This window comes from Danio rerio, chromosome 9, assembly GCF_049306965.1.
Source record: "Danio rerio strain Tuebingen ecotype United States chromosome 9, GRCz12tu, whole genome shotgun sequence".
In the NCBI taxonomy this organism is placed as follows: domain Eukaryota; kingdom Metazoa; phylum Chordata; class Actinopteri; order Cypriniformes; family Danionidae; genus Danio; species Danio rerio.
Window position 1 is genome coordinate 17,544,986 of NC_133184.1, and position 26,497 is coordinate 17,571,482.

The 26,497-nt window shown below is 38.9% G+C and overlaps 1 protein-coding gene across 3 annotated transcripts in view; it reads right to left on the minus strand.

Annotated features, from left to right (window-relative positions):
* Positions 1 to 26,497, minus strand: part of crfb4 (cytokine receptor family member b4) — a 136,616-nt gene that overhangs the window by 73,491 nt on the left and 36,628 nt on the right. For all 3 annotated transcript variants that reach the window (XM_068223482.2, NM_001083868.1, XM_073912303.1), the window contains exon 2: positions 19,820 to 19,946. In XM_068223482.2, coding sequence (XP_068079583.2) covers positions 19,820 to 19,946 — 127 coding nt within the window. The remainder of the gene's footprint in view (positions 1 to 19,819; positions 19,947 to 26,497) is intronic.

Here is a 26,497-nt window from a genome sequence, read left to right on the forward strand (position 1 = left end):
CAGATCAGGGCCTCTACGAATCTGTCTTCAGGATTTCATCCCCAGACCAAAGGGCAGTCCGAGCAGGCAAACCAGGATTTGGAAACTACTCTCCGCTGCCTGACATCTCACAATCCTGGCTCTTGGTGTCAACAATTACTTTGGGTCGAGCACGCCCATAATTCCCTACCATCATCTGCTACAGTTATGTCCCCTTTTCAATGCTCCATGGGGTTCCAACCTCCTTTGTTTCCCACGCAGAAATCCGAAGCTGCTGTTTTGTCTGCTCTTGCTTTCGTCCAGCGGTGTCGACGCACCTGGAGGAGAGCCAGGAAGGCCTTGGCCCAGGCTAATAAACGGACCAAAGCAGCAGCTGATCATACCCGGACTCCCCATTTTCCATCTATTAAGACTGATTTTCACTCACCTGCACTCTATGAGTGATTCCTCTCGTGTCCTATTTACTCCCCTCTTGTGTGTAGTCGTGTGCTAGATTGTTGTTTGCGAGTGCGCCCACTCCAAGCCACTCTCGTCTCATCTCGTTTTGTTGTGCTGCTCCACGCCAGAACCATCTACTTTGCCTCTCCTTAACCTCCTCTGTTCCCAGGTCGGACTGCTTCAACTTCACGGAGCCTACCGGCTTCAACTGACTGCCGGCTTCCTCTCCTTTGCTCATGCTTCACTTCCACATTTCCCGTACGGCCACGCTTCAGCACGCCCCATGCCGGGTAACAACATTATAGACTCTATTGTTTGTATACCTTTTTTGGCTCACCCCGGTTGTCTTTTGCTTTCTCCTTTTTAGAAGATTGTGAACGGTGCGCCCCCTTTTGGATGTGTCTGGTGACAGGACCCAGTCTCTGTTGTTGAGGACTTAACAGCACCCTCTTCTGGGAGTTTTTTATGCAGTTTTTTTGTTTTGTTTTTCTTTTGATTTTTCAAGGGTTATTTTCTGATCAATAATAAACTTTTCCTAACCTGCACTTGTGTCCGCCTGTGTTCCCTGACATATACATTAGATCAGTCAGTACTGAAGCCAAATCTGGAGCTTATCTAACAAAATAACTTACGATAACTGTCCAAAATGAGTACACTCAAATTTATATGTTATAGAAAAATATTGAATACAAATTTTAAAAAAGAGGAAAAATCAAGAGAAGCTATTTATGATGCAAGCTGAGATTGCATCACTCAGGGATGCGTTGTCAGACACAATGCACTTAATGGAGTGAGTGACATCACTATGACAGGTAGGGTTAGGGGTAGGGTTAGGTAAACGCATTAAAAAGCATTGGACATCCAGACCCCTCTCACTCTTTCTGTTTTTTAAAGGAACAGTGAGCGAACCAAAGAACTCTGTCATCACTGTACTATACACAGTGTGTTTTGCAGTAAACTACTCTATAAACCTGAAGTTCATTAGTACATACAGTAGATATACAGTACAGTACAGCATTTACATACACTGTGTCTAATTACTATCAGGGAGTCATGGAGTTGGAGGCCAATCAAGTCCCATATGAAATTATGTTGGTGAGGCTGGCTTCAACTTGGTGAAACTTGGTGAAAAGACGTCGCCGTGGAAAAAACATAATAAGCCATAGGACCACAGTTACCATGCCAGGCCAAAGAAGAAAAAGCCTGGCAAATGCAATAGACCGGGCAGAATAGAAGATTAATTTGTTTTTTTTTATTATAATTCCAGTGCATTTTCTGTTTGTATATCTTGTAGTAATTAATGTCCTTTTGTAAATAAAGCCTGTACTGCATTAAATCTGTGTGTGTGTGTGTGTATATATATATGTGTGTGTATATATATATATATTTTTTAGGGGTGTAACGATATTACAAAACGAACCGAAATATCGCGATACACCATCCACCCCTGCTGCCCATTGTTAAGGTTGACGTCACTTGTTGTAACTAATTGAACCCATTTAAACATCTTTATTTGATCACATTTGATAAATTGTATTAGTAATTGTATTAGTTATGATGAGCTTTTGTTCTAAATATTATATTCTAAAGTTAGTATTTTACTAGTAGTCATGTCATGTGACTTGAGCGAACACACTCGGTTACAACTGCATGCAGGATGGCTGCTTCACATAGTATTGAGATTGCAGATCCCCCAGACACATTTAAGTTGTCTGTGTGGGAACATTTTGGTTTTCCAGTGGAGTACAGAAATGGAATTTGTGTCGTTGACAAAGCGCACGCCTATCTGTCGTAACGGTTTCATGAAACGTATAAGGAATAACATTTAAAAAGTGTGGAAAATTCACAGAGTGAGTGTGTGAGCAAAAGACACTGACAACAGAACTGCCATCAAGTCATTTTATGTACAAAAATGAAACCAGAATAATGCCCAAATATATACAAAAAAAAGAAATATTTACAATTATAAAAAAAAACATAAGTAGCAAATTCGAACAAAGTATCAAACAAAAAAATAGTTAAACTCAAGTAAGGGGAAGATAGTGAAACCAAACAAAAGAAAGAAATATAACAAAACAATTCTAACTCATGAATAACCCTTTACCTGGCTATAAACTGATGAAAAAAAAAGGTCTTCTGCGCAGTGCGACGCATTCTTCCCTTTACTTAACTGAAGAATAAAATTTTTAGAAAAGATGACGTTTACCTTTTACCTGATGTCTTTAATGATACATATTCTACGTGATTGCAAAATGAAAGTCGACATCTTCCCTATCCACCTTACTTTGAGAAAAGAGTGAACTTGAGGAGGTATAGTTCAATATTGTCGGCAAAGAGCTGAGCCAAAAAATAACAAACAAATTAATCAAAATAAAAATGTACGAAACTAACAAAGTGGGCAAAAGTAATGCAAAATAATTTTGCCCAAACGAAAGTTAAGCAAAAACAACGAAAAGCATAATCATGTCATCAAAATACACGAAAAACTAGATCAAAGAAAACAGCGCGCTCTCCCGCTCTTCCTGACATGCTTTTTATATCCCCGCGCTACGTCGTCACATGATGATAGATCGGTCTCCTGACCAATCAGCTGTTCTGAAGGCAGACCTACACAAATGACAGGCATCAGCTGTCGTGAAGGCTGACCTACAAAAATGAGACCAGCATGAAGAGAGCGAAAGAACGGGAGGCAAAAATACAGCCAGCTAAAACCATAACGTTAGTTTCAGACAAAACTGCAATGTATTTTACAAAATTTACTTTTGAGGCTTTTTTAGTCAAGAATGTAGTTGTTTAGATTGCAACTACGCAGTTTATTTGTAAGAATAGTGTATATATTAAAATATTTACAATTTCTAAGAGACAGCTTGTCAGCGGCCAAAGACGGTTGGCATTGTCTATCCACAAAATGGCACCAGGAGTCCGTTCTTCGTACCTTGCTTAAATGATCTAAGATTATTTGGCAGATCCTGGATCTTTTCATCTCGATAACTGATCTCTGGCTAATTTGGTTCTACAAACAAGTTCACGAATCAGAAAAGAATATCTAGATAAACTGATCTGAGATCGCTGCGTGTGTTGTGAAGGACAGATCTATCGATCCTCGAAATCATGATCAGCAATGCAACGATTGGCTGACGGCACATCAGCATAATGACATCATCTGATTAATATTCAATTATCCATGTGAGCAAAATGACATCAAATTAGCAGTAAACCGTTTGTAACAGAAATTAGCTCATTTTATGAATATTAATAATCAACAATAACGGTTTATTCTTAATTATTAATATTCTGGCTTAAGCTTCAGTCAGTTTGGTCAAACGAACATATGATTGTATATGATCATGCTTGCGCGACCGAGCGGATTCCCAGATTATGAATATTAATTATCAACAATAACAAATTATTATTAATCATTAATATTCCGGATCAATTAATTGTTAATTTGACCAAACAAACACAAGCAGAGCCGCCGCTCTTCCGAGCGGACACGGAAATGATCTATTCATTTAGAAAAAGGGAATTTAATTGCTACTTCTTGTGAGGTAGATTAATCATTCAAAAGTTTTAAACAACTTATAATAGCTAGGTAGGGGGAATCTGTATTTCAGTGACATTTTCTCGTGAGGCAAAAAATACAATTAATTTGATTATAATAGGATTTATTGACTAGTCAGACGGATAACGAACAAACGCACAAACATATATTAAACACAAAACAAAGGTAAACCACATGGAGATATCGGGTTTATTGAACGTGTAACAACAAAGAGAAATAGTAAAGCTAGGAAATAGAGATTTCAGATAAAAGAGTGACAAAACTTTCAGTTCCACACGCACCATTTAGGACCACCAAGATTATAAAAAACACCTTTTTGATAAAAGGGGCACAGCTTAATCGCATAAATAAAAGTACCTGTACTTAATGTCTGGGTTCTCTCTCTTTATGCTTCCGTCCTGATGAAACTCCTTTGATGTCCTTCTTGATGCCTTGAGTTTGTAATACAGTTCTGAGGAACGCGATCGCAAACTTTAAACTGAGTTTACTTTGCCGGAAAATAAAGAAAGCGTGGCGGGAAAAAGTCCATGCGGCGTAGAAAAGCCGCATGGCCCTTTTGATGGGTTCTTTGTTAGGACGTTCTCTGTGGGATGTTTGGGGAGAAGTCTGGTTATACCTGCGGGTCACGTGACAACCCGTTCAGCATTCTGACCAATGATTTCAGGAGAAAGTTTGCGCGCAAACCTTCCTTTGTCTCGAGGCTGCTCGTATGCAAATTTGAGTGTCCGCCCAGAGCATGCGGACAGGCATTTAATACAGGGATTTAAAGAATAAAGCAATGCGAGTTATGGTTTTGCTCTATGTATCATGTGTTGTAAAATGTCAGCAGAAACCCATCGGTACCAAACATGGGGGGTTTATAAGTACATCAACATAATTTTTCATATCCTTACAATATTTATGCTTTAAAAAGGCCTAAAGGGAACATGCATACAGGTTATAAGAGAGGTTACACAGGTAAGAAAAGTCAGAAATGAGATACAAAGTTTACAAAACATAACACTTTAGTCTTGTGCTGGTTCATTTTTTTTAGTTCATTTTCTTTCTGTCGGGACAGCCTCGTGGGTGTGTGTGTGTGTATTTGGGCAGGAATGTCTCTGAAGTTGACAGGCATATCTCTCCAGTCCCCCTGGACAACTTAAGCTGTCATGAAAATCCAGACTTCTTGGAGCCAGGAGTCATAAAACCCTTGCAAAATACTCAAATCAAATAGTAAATATCAAATACTAAACTATAAAAGTAATTTTATCTTTGGACTGTACACTACACGTTTGTTAATTGTTATTGTTCAATGCATATCAGTGTATTTAGTTCTACATTTGGAAAATATCTTCTTTATTATAGTAGCCTTTTTTTAATCGGTGTAAAGAATAACTGGGTTTACAAAAGCATTTTGATATTGTTAAAGGTGTCTGCAACTTTTGTGAAGCATCAAATCACCGTCATATTAACCCTTAAAGACCTAGAGGTATTTTGTGGGCACCTAATGGGCCTATATTTAGTGTTGGGGTACTCGAACTTGGACTCGGACTCGAGTCCGGACTCGAGTCCAGTTTTCATTGGACTAGGACTTGTCACGGACTTGGGGAAACTTTTACTCGGACTTGACTCGGACATGGACATTTTGGACCCGGAAAATATCACGAGTCCAGTCGAGTCCACATCATTCACAACACAAATAAAGATATTAAAAATTAATAAACAGCATGAAACTATGACAAGAATTTAGCGATCTCTCTGGCTGCATGCCAGCTTTTATTTACGGCACCGCACTGTACCAGCAGACAGCAGCAGCACGTCATCACCTTAAACGTGTAACCAGAAATAGCCATATATCACACAATGCGTGGCTAGGTTTAGGACAATAATGTCTTTAAAATCAACAATAATTTTTCTTCTACCGACATGTTGAAAGAAAACAAGGAAAGGTAAGAGCTTATTTACTTGAATTGTACATTCATATCGTAGGGATGATGTTAAAACATACTGGCGATATTGTTTTGTTGTTTATATTGGTGTCAATATATCCGCAAATAACTGCCAGAGGGTTCACGCTTTGGCTCTGAGCCAGAGAAAGATGCGTTCAGCACTTTATTTAGGCCAAGGCTTCTCAAATCCGGACTCCGTAATATTCAAAGTTTTCCTGTGTGACTCTTATAATGACATCCCCGCAATCATCCAGTTTCATTTTCCAATACGTCCCCCTTATGCTTAATCTTTCTATGAAAAGTGAAAGCACCGTCAACACAGCGATCTCAAATGCGATAGAACTGCAAGAGCTGTTCAAGAGAATTGTGCTTTCGCTTTATTTTGGCTTGAAAGCACGTTAAAATGAATATAAAAATGTTTGCATTCACTTCCATTAAAGATGTGCGTCGATCATCACATTTCTGAATCAGTGTAGCCTATACATGCTAACTGACGGACGCGTTCCGTATAATAAACTCATCCCCGATCCCAGATCAGCTTCTGCTTTTGAGGGTAGGGTTAGGAGAGTATAAAGATTGTGTAAAATTACAGTAATTAAATTATGGAATAGCAAAAACGTTGTAATAATGTTGCTTGGAGTTGCATATTATATTAAGTCAATAAAAGCACAAATGAATTTAATGTAGAGTTATATTCAAATCCAGACAACATTCAGAATGGATAATCACTGGACTAAGTCCACAAATTCAAGCAATAATTTAATCTTTTTAAAGATAGAATGAGGTTTGACTTTGAATCTGCGTAAAAATTATTATTCAGGTAATATTTTGATGAGAGACATTGGAGAGATTAGGTCCACAATGTGAGTCTTCTGTGTGAGAATAAACATTACTGATTGTGAGCAGCAGTATATATCTGCCCTACATGTTGAATATGCAAGAGACAATCTGATAATGACACATTTCTGATTCTATTTATATGTAGTCAATGACAGAGTGCAAGAATATGTGTATTGCACAATTAATCATCTTAATTGTTTCATTTTAAAATGATTCAGAATTATGCATAGTTGTATGCTGATGTCATCATCACTGTCTTTTGAACTGAGGACTAGGACGATGACCTATATCCTCAAAAGCCCCCCACCCACCGTTTATATATATATATATATATATATATATATATATATATATATATATATATATATATATATATATATATATAATTATTATTATGATTAATATTATTATACAATTAATATTCTAAATAAATAACAGAAATTTGTTCTAAATGTAACTGGAACACAAAGACACAACTGGAGTGATGTATTAAGATCATTTAAGAAGTCTTTTGCAAGAATATTAATTTAAATTGACAATTCCATAAGATACAAAAAGATATGTTTTATAGAATTATCTGTGGGCTGCACGGTAGCGCAGTGAGTAGCTGTAACGCCGGGGAGTGACACCAACAACAGAAGGTAGGATCCAATATGCAGGTTTTATTCACAGTCAGGCAAGCAGTGGTCAATACGGGAGCAAACAGATATATGTAGACAATCCAGAATCGTAGTCAGTAAACAGGCAATAGGTCATAAGGCAGGCGGCTAAACAGGATGACAAGGATAAACAGGGCTAAGAACAAAACACGGGAAAACAAGACCAGGATAACGCGTTGTAATGTCACCTTACAGATAAACAAGACTCGGCAAACTGAAGGGGTGAATGTGTGGCTTAAATAGTGTGTGTTAATCAGTCTCTGAAAGTCCTCAGGTGTGCAAATGTAATCAAGCTGGATGAGTGAGCAGGTGTGAGTGTCTAGGAGAAGTGCATGTATGCATATGTAGTCCAGAAGAAGGCAGATATGTAGTTTTATGAGTGAGTGTTTACCAGCGACATCTGGTGGTTGTTCGCTGGTGAACATGACAGTAGCACTGTCGCCTTACAGCAAGAAGGTCACTGGTTCGAGCTACAGCTGGGTCAGTTGATGTTTCTGTGTGGAGTTTGCATGTTCTCATTGTGTTGGCGTGGGTTTTCTCCGGGAGCTCCGGTTTCCCCCACAGTCCAAAAACTATAGGTGAATTGATGAATTAAATTGGCCATAGCATATGAAGGGAAGGGCATCCGCTGTGTAAAACATGCTGGATAAATTGGCAGTTCATTCCGCTGTGGCGACCCCTGATTAATAAAGGGACTAAGTCGAAAAGAAAAGAAATGAATGAATGAATGAGAATTATCTGTTGTCTTTTTAGACCTGAATTGTGAAGCGTTTTAGGGCTAATCTTACCTGCCTGACTCTTCATCCTTCTTTTCTGCTTCATAGCATGTTTAGTTAAAATAAGATCATCATCATATTGTTTAAATTTTTGTTTTGTCCACTTGCAAAACTTACACAGGTTTCACTATGCATAATCGCTGCATATTTTTTCGAGGTTTCCCAGAGTTGCAAAAACTTCAATCAAAAGTATTTTGATTGTACACTTGCTTTATTAAAATGAAAGAATGTCCAAGACAAAGCTAATAAGTGTCTTATGAGTATATCTACACTAGCAGTGGAATTTACTGGAATTCACCAGAAATCTTGCCTAGGGCTCCAAATTGGTTAGGGCCGGGCCTACTCATGATCATAATGGATAATTGTGCGTGCTCACCTGTTTTAACACACTGCAGCAAAGCAATAATTTTTAATAGAAGAAGATGTCAGCCTCACTGAAAAGAATTGATGAAGAGAATAGACAGTTCAAAGTTGAATGAACAGATAAGTATGTGTTTATTTTGCCCTAAGCCAGCTCGAATCAGTAACCTTCTTGCTGTGAGGCCATTGTGCTACCCACTGCACCACCGTGCTGCATCTTATGGATGTTTATTAAAAACAAGTTATGTAATATCAATTGTTTCATACCTTTGATTTATTATTATTATTTTACTTTTTTTTTTTACATAGGTGGCACCATGGCTCAATGCTTAGCACTGTTACCGCACAGCAAGAAAGTCACTGGTTCGCGTCTCGACTGGGCCAGGAGTGTTTCTGTGTGGAGTTTGCATGTTCTCCGTGTATTGGTGTGGGTTTCCTCCGGGTGCTCCGGTTTCCCTCACAGTCCAAACACATGCACTATAGGGGAATTTAATTTACTAAAATGGCCGTGGTGTGTGGGTGTGAATGAGTGAATGGGTGAATGGTGGAAGGTCATCCACTGCGTAAAACATATGCTGGACTAGTTGGCAGTTCGTTCCGCTGTGGCGACCCCTGATAAATAAGGGACTAAGCCAAAAGAAAAAATTTTTTTTTGAAGTTTTAAGACTGTCTGGACTCGGGCGGACTCGACTCGGACTCGGATGTTAAGGACTCGACTCGACCCCTTTTGGACTCGGACTTGGACTTGTACTCGACTGGTTAAGGACTTGGTCTCGACTTGGACTCGACAAAGGTGGACTCGACCCCAACTCTACCTATATTATTATTTTTTTAAAAGCAGTTTTATTTTTATTTTAGCAGTCAGCCTCAAGTGTCATATATCATTTTAAACAGGAGAACCTGAAGTTTCAATCTGTATCATTTAAAGGTTTAGTCTAAAATATTTTTTGGTCCAAAAACATATGAACAGACAGAAAATATTCCAGAATTTTCCAGAAACGATTTTTTCAAAAAGTGGCATTTTCTAGTTATTACAAACAAAACCTTATGAAATTTGTTTTTCTTTCTTTAGAAATACATGCTATGATGTTTTATACGTCCAAAATAAATTTTTCTCTACATCCACAATTCCCTGAGCAAGTTATAGCAATTTATTTCAATGTTATTCCAAGGCGTTTTTCAATGGGGGGGAAAAAATACATTTATTTACTGACAATGTATTTGCCCAAAAGTTCTGGGAATAAACTAAACAGAAAAAAAATGTTACAAAATAACAGAACAGTGAAGCAAATTTGACTTTTTCCAAATAATATATTTTCAGTTACTATAAACAACACCACTTACAATGAACAAATAAAAAAATAAGAAAATAATAAATAATGCGTCAAAGTCCAAATAAACATGGTGCAAATCCTCAGTAAAAAAATAGATATAAATATTTACTATACTATAAATAGTTACATAACTAAACTAGATTCAATATGGACCATCCTTAGGTTTTATGTGCCAGCATGGATATGGTTGTCTGTGGAAATGGATATGGATATGGTTGTCTGCAATGCAGACAAACAGCCGCACCTTCATTTGTGTCTTTTGAAAATAGCAAGAGCAACACTTCGTCTTAAGCTGTGTCACTGTTTTGTCATGTTTCTGTGCTGCTGTGCATGCAAAAATACTTAGTATGAGAATTATTTCATGCAAAACTTTTTAATTTTTTGCGTTTTATTTAGCCGTGCGTAAATGTACAGCCTATCTTTCATTCTGTGTTGTTCAAAAAGCTCGTTTGGTCCACAAAGCGAAACCTATGCTTATTGGTTGTGATATAGCGAGTTTGAACCAATCTGGGCATGGAGGAGGGACAATGCATAAATGTATCATGTCTGGTTTGTCCGGAGACACAGTGACGAGCGTTTCTTTGTCAAATCAGCGTTGTCAAATTTTGATGACTTAACCGCACTGATTCCGGAGCCTCTGAAAGTCCGTGAATGTAATGTGATACAGCACTGGAAAGCTGAGATTCTCTTCTTTATGCCAATCTTTGAATTCTATGAATCGGATTAGCGGATCAAAAGTTATTAAACATTTAAGAGCAATACTTATTTTTAGCCGCGGGCGACTGTCTCTGTCTTTAAGGGTTAACTGTCAAAACATGTTTATGACTGCATATGTTTTACTGCTTTTAAAAAAAGTCACATATTGTGCATTTCTAATATACACAAATTGTTCTAATGCCAGAACTGTTGCTATGACAACAACTCTCGGATCAGCTTTGAATAACGAAACGATCCTGGATTGTGTCAAATGGTCAACATCCAAATCCAGCTAACTGAGTAATCCACGTACGAAGTACGATCCCCAGGACCGCATGAGCCCTTGCTTAGTGTGTTTTCCTGAGCGAAAATAAGAAGCTGAAAAACGCTACGGTTACTAAAGTAACCCTCGTTCCCTGAGGGGTGTGGACCGAAATGCTATGTGGAAAACCTTCCACTATGGGGTTTTCGTCAGAAACCAATCATCTGAAAGAGTATAAAATCGGGCCAATGAAATGCCAAATGAATTGGCGGCGTCAGCATGCACAGCTGGCATCAATGAAAATCAGTCAAGTATATAAGAACCGGCTAGTGCAATGCTCGACATCCTTTTGAACTGAGGAGACTTTCACGCTCAACAGCTAAGGGACGATCGTTGTGGTGAAGGTACATAGCATTTCCGTTCCCCCCCTCTGAGAACGAGGGTTACTTTAGTAACCATAGCATTCCCCTTTGTATGGGGAACTCCAATGCTATGTGGAAAACCTTCCTCTATGGGGAAATCTATGGAAAACGCCACAACAAAAGCACCTTACCACTCCCAGGCGAAGGGTGCGCCACGCAGTAGAGCGAGTGCACCTACAACGCCACGAGATGCAGTCTTCCAACGTGTCCCCTGGCCCTTACTTACCTACTCAGGTTTGGCTATATTTTTCAGGAAGTCAAAAATAACCAGGTAAAGGGTTTTTAATATGATAGGGAGGACGCTGCGGAGTTCACCTGCTACCCAAGGAGGGGAGACCTGGTGACAGCCTGTGGCCCAGCCCCGGAAACAGGGGAGGGGTACATAAAAGGATGGTTAGCGGGGAGGGAAGACACGAGCCCGCCTTAACACAGGGGGGACTAAACCGTGGTTGAGTGAGCTTATGGGATCGCCCGCAGGGGATCACACATAGCAGGCACCTATACCCAGAACACAGGCTAACCAGCGGGCATGCCAACAATGTAACACTACATGATCCTTAAACGGCGTGGTAGGAACCTTGGGCATATAGCTGGGCCGATATAGTAGGCTGGCCCGAATTCTAGAGATGAGTCACGGACCGAAAATGCCTACAGGTCCTCGACCCTCTTAACCGATGCCAACCCGACCAGCAGAGCTGTCTTCAAGTACAGAAAACTCAAGGATACTGAATCGAGTGGCTGGAAGGGCTCCTCACGTAGGCTCGTGGCACTACCGCGAGGTGCCAAGAGGGCATGAGAGGCGGCAGCACGTAGACCTTCAGTGTGGAGGGCGACAGCCTTCGCTCCAGCCTGTCCTGAAGGAAAGAAAGCACAACACTGATCTGGCAAGATCGGGAGTGTTCTCAGTAAGAAGCGCACCACTCAGTGAATAGACTCCACTTCAGGGCGTAGGCATGCCTCGTCGAGGGTGCTCTAGCATGAGTGACAGTATTAACCACCCCCATTGGTTACCCAAGTCTTCCTCGCGTCTATGGACCACACGTGGAGGTTCCACAGATCTGGGCGAGGGTGCCCGATGGTGCCCTGTCCTTGAGAGAGTAGGTGCTCTCTCAAAGGGACCTGCCAGGGGGGGCCATCGCGAGGAGGAAGAGTTCAAAAATCCAAGTCTGTTTGGGCCAGAGAGGCGCAACAAACAACACCTGCTCCTCGTCCTCCTTGGGTTTGCACAGAAACTGCGCGAGCAGGCTCACTGGGGAAAATGCAAGTTTGTGCATGCCCCGAGGCAAACTGTGGGGCAGTGCCCATGACAGCTGAACAGACTCGGGGTGGAGTCGCCATTCTCCCGGGGCAAGGAGCTGCCGTGAGAGCCCGTTGGCACAGCATGCAGCGACTTCAGCCACGAGTGACTCCGGAGAAGCAGACGGCGAGCGAGCTGAGACATGCGGCGGGAGCGCATATTCCCCATACGTTTGATATACGCTCCCGTCGCCGTGCTGTCCGTCCTGACCAGCATGTGTCGCCCCCTCAGCGCCGGTAAAAAGCGGCGCAGAGTGAGAAACACTGTCAACAGCTCTAGGCAGTTGATATGCCTATGCAGCTGGGTTCCCTTCCGCAGGTCCGCAGCAGCATGCCCGCAACACACGGCCCCCCAACCCGTACTGGAAGCATCTGTCGAAATGACAACATGACTGGACGACTAACCCAGGGGTACTCTGGCTCATAGGAAAGAGAGGTCCCTCCAGGGGATGGGGGCGCAGCGACACAGCGGAGTAGAGTCACTTGGTGTGTGCCCGCGTCTGGGGACCCGATCGTGAGGCCAATGATGTGGTGGTGTCATATGGAGCAATCAGAGCGGCGAGGTTGCGACCACGGATGCCATATGCCCCAGGAGCCTCTGAAAAGATTTCAGGGGGACTACATTTTTCTGTCGAACTCTCTCAGACAGTCCAGCACTGGCTCTTTATGGTCACCGACTTTATGGTGATCGAGTCCAGCTCCAACCCGAGAAAGGAGGGGCTCTTGTCTCTGTGCATAGTCAACTGTCCCCAAGAGTGGGCTAAAATCAGCCAAATGTCGAGAGAATTGAGCATGCGGACGCCCGCTGGCCGAGGGGGCGTACGGGCCGCCTCCGCGAGCTTGGTGAAACCCCGCGAAGACAGAGAGAGCCTAAAGGGGAGGACCTTGTACTGTCATGCTCGATCTTCGAACGCAGACCGCAGAAACTGCCGGTGGTCTGGAAGTATGGAGACATGCAGATACGCATCCAACAGATCTATTGCTGCAAACCAATCCTGAGCACGAATGCATCGGTTGATGCGCTTCTGCGTAAGTATTTTGAAGCGCGGCCTGTGACGGCAGCGCTTCAAACGCACAGATCTGGGACTGGCTGTAACTCATCACTCTTTTTGGGCATGATAAAGTACGGGCTGTAAAACCCGCTCTCCATCTCCGCTGGAGGGGCCGGCTCGATTGCATCCTTCGCCAGGAGGTAAGCAATCTCCACTCGCGAGGGTCGGACGCAGGACTGAGCCTGGTGAAATACACGCCCATAAACTTGGGAAGCCGTTTCGCGAAATGTATTGCATAGCTGATATATCGGCACTGATAATCGGATGTTTTTAGACAATAGGCCGATAGTGGAAAAAAAAGCTTATATCGAACGATACAGATTGTTGGTCTATACATCGTTGCATCTCTAATATATATATATATATATATATATATATATTAGTGCTGTCAATCGATAAAATTTTTTTTACAAATTAATCGTATCTTTTTTTAAAAATTAATCGCGATTAATCGCATTTAAAATACATTTAAAATACTGAAACTTGTAAATTTGCCTGTAAATTTGGCTATTCAAATGTAAAATTTATGTAAGCGCAAGACAAAAACTATTTAAATTCAAAATATAATTGTTTATTAGAATTAAAATTCAAAATATAATTGTTTAATAGAATTTTTGTTTAACTTGTGTAACAGATTTTTTCATGTAAACAACATACCCACAATAAACCATCAAGATCCTGGCTTGACAGCCATATTTATTAAAGAAATTAAAACGCAGGCATGTTAATGACATTTAAATTTCAAAACAATCAATGCCAATAAAGAAAACATTGATTTCCAAGTTGGATTCTAAGTGGACTGCAAAAAAGTGCCAAAATACAGGCATTGTAGATATGGAAAATGAAAAATTATAATAATAAACTATAGAATACTAACTGTTGCACTCATTGTAAAGTTTTATTGCTGTGAGTTGAGAACATTAGTTATAGAGTAGAAACAATTTTGCTTAATCCTCCTTTACATTCATCCAGTTGCTAAGACTAGGAGTATCCCGCAAGTGCACAGAGACTCCCGGATGCCTGCAAATGTATGATAATTACTCGCAAACCAGTCGTTAGATACATTGCACACCCCTCTCCCCTGCATCCCTCCTAGTTCTTCGGGTAGCTTATGTCGCGCGTAACTCACCCCTCACTCAGGCACATCTTGCGCACACACGCCCCAACTCAGATACGTCGCTCACTCCACCTCTGACATCCCTCAACGGGCCTGACACAGACACACACACAGACACACACACAACGTGCTGCAGACGCTTTGGCCCCAACGGCCTTCCAGCGACTCCCTTCAGATTCAACACGCATGATCACGTTGATCAAATTTGCTTAAACTAAAGAATCCTAAAGAATTACTGTATTTCACAAGGATTCTGACACAACAACCCAAAGCATACGATTTCGTTGCGTTTAATGAGGAAACACGCTAAACTATGAGGGCTCATGCTGAAAGGCAGAGTAATGCCCTGTCTTTGACAGCTCGCGACTTCACCAGAGACTTTCTGAGTACATTCACATAAGACTACAATACTCCGATTTTAATATGATTAAGATTATACTCTTATTAAAATTCTACCGTGTAGCCAAAGCAGTGATTTTATTACCTTAAAGGAACACCGAGTCACGAAATGGAGGATTTTCTTTCTGTCTGCCATGCGGAATCAACTTACAACAGAAGTTGAAAGTTAAAAATGAAACACCCGAAATTGCATGAAACTTTGGAGAGCCTGGTGATGCGACTAATTGTTTTATACTGAAATTTGCCTTCAAACAGTGCTTCCACCACAACAGGATGTAAAAAAAACCTGCAACTGCGTTAAATATTTTTTTTTTACGCGTTAATTATTTGAAATTAATCACATGCGTTAACGCACTATAATTGTCAGACAATAATAATTGTCTGCTCCAGTTAACCTACGGTGTCTTCTTCTCTTCTTATTGTGGTTCCCTCCTGGTTGTGTGTTTCCCGAACCCATCTATGTTCTTTGTAACCATCAATCTCCTGTCCATTAAATTACATATCAATGATCATTATCTATAAGAGAAAATACTTTACCTGTTTGCCATATATCCTCTTTTTCAACTATCTACAATAAACTGTTACATTTACTCACTCAGTTCTGGTCTCAGTCCAGTTCTGAGACACAAGGCTGGACAGACAGAGGAGTGCAACAGGTTTCGCATATTCGCTTTCAAGATATCTCTGCTTTCAGGAAAGGCACTGTGTTGGGCTGAAATCTTGAGAACTCAGGAAGGAGCAATAACATAATCCATCAAACTGTTTACTGAACATTTTAACGCTTTTTGTTTTTGGCCTATCGGTTGAAGAGGCTACTGCTGGTTAACAGTTATATAATCTGAAACAAGGTAAAATGTCAATCCAAGAATATTCTTTAAAATGTTTTACCCTCACAACAGCCACCCTTTGGGATGAAAGAGCCACCTATCATCAGAGGTTGGAACCCTGTCCGAGAATGCAGTTATCAGCCTATGATGATATATTTGGTCTGGAAAACTTCATCCAGTTGTCTATTTGTGGTTCAGCATGTATGGAAGCCTGTAGCCTGTTTCCTTAACCGCTCCAGACCCTAACCCCGAACTCATGATTCTTGACCAAGGAAAACTTACCGTCGCAGAGACGGATTTCAGCTGAATCGGAGTCTAGGTTCATACTGTGAAAGAGTAAGGCATTTCCGAGCTACATGACTCATTTGTCTAACATGTCAACAGTGTTAACCCCGCTATTCATGCTATGCAAAAAAAAAAAAAAAAAATGCTAACTCTAACAACTGTTGTGACACTTACTGCACCTAACATCTTTCTTCTAGTGGTCGCACTCCTTGACTCCAGTTCAGCAATTTCATCTCTGGAGCTCTCTGCCATCAGCTCTGCTGTAAGACCCGGTCCTCTGAGAAAAGTTATAATGTACAGTCCATCATCAGAAAGCCCTTAAATCGTCATCACATCAATCGTGTTGTGAATTCTGTTCAACTAAGAGTGGGTCTTTTCCATGAGGAGAAGATTGAACTTTTGTTCTCAGAGGGGTCCCCGTGGACATCATCCTAGGGCAGCCGTGGTTGGTCAAGCATAATCCTGTGCTCTCTTGGGGTACTGAAGAAAAACTGGAATAGGGAAAAGACTGTTTTTTTTTCTAAATGTATTCCAAAATGTCCTTTCAAGAACATTTTTAATCCTATGTCTGTGTTTACAATTGCCATAGAGTCCGGTTGAGCAGTGTTCCGAGAAGATTCCTCACCGCTACAAATATTTTCAAGACATTTTCTGCCCCAAGAGAGCCACTCAATTACCCCGTCACAGGCCATGGGACTGTGCGATCGACCTGAACAAAGATGAGCCAGTGCCCCAAGGACATGTCTGACTCTTATCCATTCCCGAAAGGAAGGCCATGGAGTAATATGTAGAAGAGGCCCTAGTTCAAGGTTACATCCCCTGCCCTGCCCATCTTCTTCTTCGTGGCCAAGAAAGATGGGGGACTCTGACCTTGCATCAATTTTTGAGCTCTCAATAACATCACGATTAAAAATCATTACTTACTTCTCCTCATCCTGGCTGCACTTAAACATCTTCGTGGGGCTTGTATATCCACTAAACATTTCCTCAGAAGTGCTTACACCTTTATCAGAATCCTAGAGGGTGAAAAATGGAAGCCTTTATCACCCCGAGTGGCCAGTATGAACATAGGGTGATGCCATATGGATTAGCTAATGTCTTCCAAGACTTCCTGAATGAGGTACTTTGTGACTTCCCATTCAAGTCAGTTCTTGTTTACATCAATAACATCTTTATCTTTTCCAGAAATCTAGCAAAACAAAAACAGCATGTGAGAGAAGTCTAGTCTCATCTCCGTAAGCATAATCTGTTCTTGAAAGCTGAAAAATGTGTGTTTCATCAGGAAACTATCCACTTCCTCATGTTTTTTGTTTCTGCAGCTGGGGTCAAGATGGACAAGGGGAAGGTGGAAGGCATTTTTTCTTGGCCACAGCCTAAATCTAACATGGAACTCTAGTGTTTCCTTCGGGTTTTTCAACTTTTACAGAAAGTTTATCAAGGACTACAGTAGAATCACTTGTCAGCTCACCGGCCTACCCCGTGGCAAAGTCATTAGTTTGGACAGAAGAAGCTATGACTTCCTTCCAAAGCCTCAAGACGGCATTTACCCAGGCACCCCTCCTAGTCCACCCCAATCCTGATCTCCCATTTACTGTTGAGGTGGACACATCCACCACCGGAGTAAGAGCCATTCTATCCTAGTGGGAGGGGGTGCCATTCCGACTACATTCATGTGCCTTGTTTCCCCGCAAGTTCAGCCCGGTGGAGTCCAATTATGGTGTTGGAAACCATGATCTCCTAACTGTCAAGCTTGTCCACAAAGAGTGGAGGCATTGGTTGGAGGGGTCTAAACATCCATTCATTGTGTTCGCCAATCATAAGAATCTCCAGTACCTACATAAAGCTCAGCAATTAAATTCATGACAAGCAAGGTAGGCATTGTACTTTACGAGATTTAACTTTACCATCTCATGTCTCCTTGTTTGTAAGAACAACAAAGCAGATATCCTTTTTAGGCTACATAGCCCCAAAGAGACCTCAAATGAACCCGAGCCAATCATCCCTTCAAGTCTGATTGTGAGTACCATAGAATGGGAGACACCTCCAACTTCTCAGCTTGCTTACGGACAAAGCTGTAAATGTGAACACAGTAAAAAAATCAGGAGTATGAAACACTGCATACGCGGAATCCCAGGCATATTCTCTTTGTACATCCGAATTAATATGAAATTGAGCGCAACATGCACGAGCGCAAAACCACTCCCTGCCTCCTCCCCCGTAAAAATATGGCAATGACTTCACTTTGGCAAAACAAAATGAAAAAGCATTGGCAAAAGCAAGCAAGTTTGTCCTCCGGAAATTATAATAAAAGAAAAAAAAATGTGGAGAGTGGGAAAGTTTAGCTGTCAGTTTGTGGGTTGTTGAGGGGAGTTAACAGCCACGTCTTTAATGGACAACCACAGTCTCCTGATATGCAGTTAAATTACGCTCAATAAAATAAAAATAAAAACTTGAATAAAACAAACAAACAAAAAAAGCTGGAATAACATTTTTAAATACATCGCTCACCAAGAAGCCACCCATCCATCGCTCACCAAGAAGTCACCCATCCATCGCTCACCCTGCCACCTTGGAGCCTCCTTGCTGTCTCTCTTTCCAAATGAATAACCAACTTAGCACAGAACTCCAAGAGGATAGCTCTTGGAAATCTGAAACGGCTAATAAGCCAGTCATCATCATGGACCAGAAAATCACTGTGATGCCTAAAAAATGCATTCCCTTCGAATTCGACCATTGACAATGGCCTCTAATAAGGACAACACTGCCATTGCCAAGGACTAAGGGTTGTATACATTTGCAAATGCTTTTAAATGTTCTAAATCACATAATAGGTAAAAATATATATATTGTGCCAATTAACCCATTTTATTCATTATAAATTAATAGCAATCTAGAAGTCGCCAATAGAAATTAAACAAACACACACAAGAAACAAATGTACGCTAGACATGAAGTCCAACGCACATTCTCATTTTATCGTTAGTAAATCCAAACGCGAGCGTGAAACCTGGCGTTCAAAAAGTTGTTGTGAGTACACAGCGTTGATACATGAGGCCCCTGGTCTTTAGTTCCTTCCACAGTCAGAACATATACCCCACATCAAATTTGTACACTCCTCTCTGGGAACTGGCCACCCTGGGGCCAACAAGACCTTCTCGCTACTGAGAGACCATTTCTGGCCATTTTATCGCAACCTACCAGTACACAATTGAAAGTGCATTTGCATGCTCCTTTTGTTCCTTTTGATCGTTTAGATGTTACTCTACAAATTTGACTTTTGACTGTTTTCAGAAGATAAGTTCCACCAATGCATGAAAAAAATAAGAATATTATACTGGCATGAAGTAATTAAATGGCACTTTTTAACTGTCAAGTAAATTTTTTAATATTTTAACAATAAACAACAAAGTAAACATCAGTGAATCATGGTTATTTATCACGGTCTCTAATTAATCAATTACTTCACAATAAAACAAATTACGTGACAGGTCAGGGCATTTAAACAGTTTTGTTTAGCATGGGATTATTGTCAAGATGCATTTGTTAAAACCATCTAGTACATTTATTGACATTGAAAAGTAACTTACTTCAGTTCAGCAGTATACTTAAATGGATGATTATTAGTTGTTTGTGGTGGATCCCACTCCAAAACTAATCCCAGGTTTATAGAGATTACTCTCACATTCTCCGGGACTGGCACATTTTCTGACAACACTAAAACACACAAACATAATATTTAACCACATGTCTAGTACAAAATGTTTACCAAAATCAGCCAATGATATGCCTTAAAATGCTATGTGTTTATTATTACATGCAGGGCTGCCAATTTTTGTTTTTAGCTTGGAGAATCACTCCCCTGTCCCCATTTTGTGTCGGTATCATAAGAGAGGACTAACAAAAGAGCAGTGGGATTGGGGTGGTGGGTGTAAATCATAAGAGGGTAATCAGTGAGAGTGGATTCTTGGCGTGAGAATACTGCCAGTTGAGTCTCAAGCCCAATGAAAGATAATTGGCAGCCCTGTTGCATAGCTGTCTGATATACTTGATTCTTCCTGAGGATTCACTAATAAAATGTTAAAACTCAAGTCAATATGTATTGCAAATATTTACAGTGATGAGAGAAATGCTGAAAAAAAGACTCGGAATTAATGGTAACACTACGGGTATCATTATCGTCAGTTTTGTTTAAGTTACTCATTCATTCATTGTCTTTCGGCTTAGTCCCTTTATTAATCAGGGGTTGCCACAGCGGAATGAACCACCAACTTATCCATTATATGTTTTATGCAGCATAGGTTTAATGCCCTTCTAGCTGCAACCCATCACTGGGAAACACCCATACACTCTGATTCACACATATTCACCAATTCACCTATAGCACATATCTTTGGACTGTGGGGAAAAACCAGAGCATCCGGAAGAAACCCACGTGAACACGGGGAGAACATGTTAACTCCAAACAAAATACTTCAAATACTATCAAAATACTTTGTCAACATTTAAAATACTGTAAAACTTACTTTGGAAGAAGTCTACATGATGACATCATAAAAATCCAGTATCTGATTGATACCTGAAGGTGTTTATATAAAATTTTGTTAATAAGATTAAGAAAATATGTTTTCTTTTTATGTAAAGCCCCCATTCCATAATCAACAAAACCAAACCAAACATTCTCCCACAGCAAGGAAAATTCCCCATCAACATTCTCAATTATAAAAAGTGAGAAGTCCTTTCAAAGCAAACTAGAGTAACGGCATTGCCAAAATAAGTGAACCAGGGACTCAAATGCAGTATTACTTTGAAACAGATTCTAACTCTTTTACAAAAAAAGGCTTTAAAAACAACTGAAATTTGTAAATTATATAATCTTTTTCTTTAATGTGTAACGTATCTACCCCTCCAGTTTTTTTTTTCTCTGTTGTAGTTTCTTTTTTCAAAAATGTGGTTCTTTTTGTCTCTTCAATTTCTTGTTGATATACGAAAATGAGAATATACAATCACAGTATATTCTCATATTCGTAAAAAAAAAAAAAAAAAAAAAACTTCCAAGTTATTTGCCTAAGCTTGAGATCAGAACAGAAAAATTGATTAAGATGGATGGATGGAAACTGTGCAACACACATAAAGAAAGTAACAGACAAATATATGGGTACTTTTACTTTTAAATATATGGGGAGCAAGTTAACAATCATTGAAAATAGCATGCTGCACAATGCTAAAACCAGTCAAATTTAATGGCAGTATAGTGTACAATGCAAAAGCATCTTTCCTTAAGAAATTAGTTGGAATAAAATATCAGTCCTCTCAGTGCAACAATACAGTATATGAGACACTAATATTTAATAATACCTCAGTGTGTACAGACTGGTCAAAAAATCCAGACTCCTGTTACATGGTGATAGTAGGATATATAAAAAGAGTTTATTTGCAAAAAGAGAATTAATTTTTTTAGAGATATCATGTTCAATATTAATTGAAGAGTACAACTGAAAAAAAAAACATGATTTATGAAAATTACTAAAACTGGAGATTTTAATCATGTTTTTACATTAAGTATTGAAGACTTCAATTGCAAAAAAAAAAAAAAAAAACAACTTACAGATACAGAACTATATTCCAACTCATTATAACTGCATTAGATGGTTTTTACAGTGGTAAAGAAATCATCTTTAACACATGAATTTCTGTATTAAATTTGTACAAAATTTATGCCAAAATGAATGAGAAAGTCAGATATATGGTGAAGGGATTAATCAAATATGCCCATTGATAGAGGGTTTGCAAAGAAATGTCAATGTCAAAATACAAAATACAGCATTTTATTTTGATACATTTGGGGCTGTTGTTTTGTAGTAAGAATGGTCAAAATAACTAATTAACTGCTAACTGAAAGGGTGCATTTGTAACCGATTAATGTTATCAATTGACTGATTAAAAAATATTATTTAATATATAATATTACTTAATACTTAATATAAGTTTGGCTGCATAAGGGGCCGATCACAGCGAACATGCTTTTTGTGTTGAGAGGCGAATCTTTTGAATGGTTTACTAACAGCCGTGAGTGTTTTGCGTGCTGCTTATGCGCCCTGAAAGAAGGATATTGCTGGTTACAGTTTGACACAAACGAGTTGATGCTAAACCAGCACTTATGCTGATAGCCTCTGTCCTGGATCTGTCATAAACTCAACAAACAGGCTACTATTAATTTAGTGTACAACCAACAAACCAACCTTTTTCCATTAAAAAAAGTACAGTTATTATTAATTCTTATAAAAAAAAAAAAATATATATATATATATATATATATATATATATATATATATATATATATATTATTTTTTTTATTATTATTTTTTTTTAAAATAGCAATCATAGCCTAATCTATGAATCAAACAGATCCAAAGATTTTCTTGATTTTTGCATAATGATTAACTCTGCACTAGGCATGTGCATAATTGTTCAATTAATCGATTACTCGAACGCATCAGCTATGATCGAGCATGAAAACGATGATCGATTGGCTCTAAAATAAAATGAATTTCATTCTTTCTGATTGGTTATGCTGGTATTTGGGCAGTAGTTTGATATTAGATTGGTTATGGCTGCATGGAGTTGCGGTCCAGAGACGAGACCTGAGAGCACAGATTACAGAGGGTCACACACCACAAGCGCTGCGTCGCGCCCCGGCCCACGCAGTGCCATGCATTTCAGAATTCTTTTTCAGTTTCTATCAGGGTACACAGCGGTGCCAAGCCACAACTCAGGACACTGTTTATATTTCTGCCGCACCACAGAGCGCCATATGAATAGTTTCATTTTAAATACCATGCGAATCTGCGCGTCTGGTGTGTGATACTTTCAGCTGCCATGTGTGCGTCATGTCTCAACACTCTTTTCGGCGAGGACTACGGTATGAGTGATGTTTCACCTGATGACACCAAAATCGAAAGCTTCTTCAGGTAGCCATGCATTTCTCTAAACCCGGATCCTTTATTGTGGTGCAAAGTAAATGAGTCTCAATTTGCAAGGCTAAGCATCCTAAAAAATATTCAGGCTTTTTTTTTTTATTCATTTTTTATTTTAAGTTTACGCAGCCAAATTATGCTGGCTTCTAATACTAATCTGGCTATGTGCTACTTAACAGTCGTAAGGTGAAGTTTTGGTAAAACTTATTTTTACAAAAAAATCTGTTGTGAGTAAAATATTGTTTTGGTAAAAATGTCAGTTGAATAAAATAACTAAAATCCAGAGTATAATGTGTGTTTTTTATTGTTGTTGTCTGCAATATAGAAAAAGGTAGGTTATAGTTTTTAAAAACTGATCCAAAATATGTATAGAAATAACAAGACACATATTGAAGTTGATAATACTGTAAAATAACTTTTTCTTTTTTTCTGCGGGGCTTCAGTTGCCGTCATTTTAAAGAGCCCTGTAACGGGAGAACCGCATCCACTACTTTCTGGTTGGCATGTAGTTCAAGCTCTCATGCATTTTGTCTAGATAAACACAATCTGTAATACAACATTTTCATATTGTGTCTCTAGGCTTTATGATTATTTTATTTACAATGCATCATGTAGAAAACCTACATGCCTCACCACATTATTAATAATATTAGACAATTTTTATTCTAAATATATAATAACAGAAATCAATCCTACATGTAACTGGAAAAAATGCAAAGACACAACTAGTGATATGTTAAGATGTCTTAGAACGTGTTAGAAATGTCTTAAGAAATCTTTGCTTGAATTTGAAAGACAATTCTATAGAATACAAAAAAAAATATTTTATGTAATTATCTGTTTACTTAGACCCGACTCATGGCTGAGAATTAATGTTATTATAACTTTTGTTTTGTCGACTTGCAAAGCTCGCAGCGTGCCGACACCTCTGAATAAAAGTTACTCTGGTTTCACAGTACATGAGCGGCGTGTATTTTATTGACGTGCATGTAGTGGAGAGCAGGGCACAAAGTAACACTTTTTTTTTTTGGTCAATTAAGGAACAAAGTAATGGGGTTAGACAAGCCATATTTTTTACCAGTAACACACAAGCCTCTTCTACAAATGAGCACTGGAATTATGACCGCCGCACTTAAGGTTTCTGTGCAGTATTGCCTAAAGCGCCAGGAGTAAAAATGTTACTATTTACCCCCGCCTGCGGGGCAAGTTGTAACAGACATTGAGTTAGTTGTAACACATGCTTAAAAAGGCAGATTTAACACAGTTAATTTAAATTCAGTTTACTTTAAATAGTGGCTATATTTCCTCAGTATTTGGCTCATTTCTTTTTTAATCTACATAGCACAGTATGTTTAAGTATTTAGGCCTATTTATTTATTGGATAAATTTGAAACTATTTGCATTATTATTAATAAAATATTTTTGCTATTAAAACAATATTTTCTATTAAAAATATTTTTATTTAAAAAGTACTCAACATTACACTCAAAATTTAAAAAAATATTTTGTTGGTTTAATTGGTTTCCAACAATGTGTGGCTTAATTGCCACACCTTGTTACAACTAGCCTGAGTCGTGTTTTTCTCAAAACTGGCTAGCAGTCACTGTGTGTTTTTTCAGCTTTCAAAATGGTTTCATCTTTTAGCCTAGAAGACGGTGATCACAACAATAGCTGTACTTCATTTAACAGATGTTTTAAAAAAATGACTGTAATAAAAAATACTTTTATACTGCAAACTTTTTCAATAATTGGCAAAAAGACATCTGCAGACACTGGGGTAAAAACCTCGGAAGAATGCCATGGTTAGCCCCGAGTAAATACCTTAAAACTTTGTGTTACATTTAACCCTGCGTTACTTTTTGCCCCGCTCCCCTAAACAACCGGGAGCAGAGCAGCACATGAGGTTCGCTTGAATGGTTTTCTGCGAGCATGAATGCATCAGTTTGTTGTTTCGGTTGCGCATAGAGAATAACAAACTTGCGCATGCAAAATACGCCAAATGTGAATGGCCTCTAACGTCTTTATTCAGGGATTATTACTTTAACTTAATACACTTGCATAAAGTAAATCATATCTCAAAGCTTTTACTGGGGATCTTTTTTTTTTTTTTTTCCCCGCACCGTCTTCCCGTGCCACCCCCCAGTAAGATGCTGCCCTGGGCATCGACCGTATTGCCCATGCCTAAATACGCCACTGCTCACACTTCTTTAAATGTTTACTGTGTTAACCAATATTGATGTTGATTTTTAATAACCCAACAGCGTTGATTTTATTGTTTTCTGAATCCTGTCATAGTTTTATCAAAAACATTTTAACAGGGCTTTAAATTATATATATAGAGAATAACAAACTTGTGCATGCAAAATACGCCAAATGTGAGTGGCCTCTAACGTCTTTATTCAGGGATTATTACTTTAACTTAATACACTTGCATAAAGTAAATCATATCTCAAAGCTTTTACTGGGGATCTTTTTTTTTTTTTTTTTTTTCGCACCGTCTCCCCGTGCCACCCCCCAGTAAGATGCTGCCCTGGGCATCGACCATATTGCCCATGCCTAAATACGCCACTGCTCTCACTTCTTTAAATGTTTACTGTGTTAACCAATATTGATGGTGATTTTTAATAACCCATATATATATATATATATATATATATATATATATATATATATATATATATATATATATATATATATAGAGAGAGAGAGAGAGAGAGAGAGAGAGAGAGAGAGAGAGGAAATATAAACACACAGACATGAGGTAAAATCTGATGTTCAAGACGTAATCTTTTATGACTTATAATAAAAATGTTAACAGAGGCTTGTAATAAAAGAATAAGAGCGGACTATAAATTAATAAATAGGCATAGGCCTATTTTCTGTAGCCTGCTATTCTTATTTGACGGGGAAAAAACATATAATGGGGAAAAAATGCCAGTTCTTTTGTAGATTTTGTAATCTAAATTTGTAATTTAAGTGAAAAAATATCTAGGGCACTTTATTTTATTCTTTTATTTAGTTTGTTAAAATAAATCAGTATTTTAAAATGCAATAATTAATGTGTCAGACACAAAATAGACACATCATTTTTTGATTAAAGAATAATATTAATCTGACCAGTTAACCATTAATATTTGGTTAACGAGCAGCAGTTTTCGATTCTGATGTATTTAGTATTTTATTTTAAAATACATTTCAGTTAATTTTTGCCCAACCCTGACCGGGTGTAATGTATTCCAGATCCGTGTGCATGAGATGAGAATTATTATTTTTTTTTTTTTTGTTACTTTT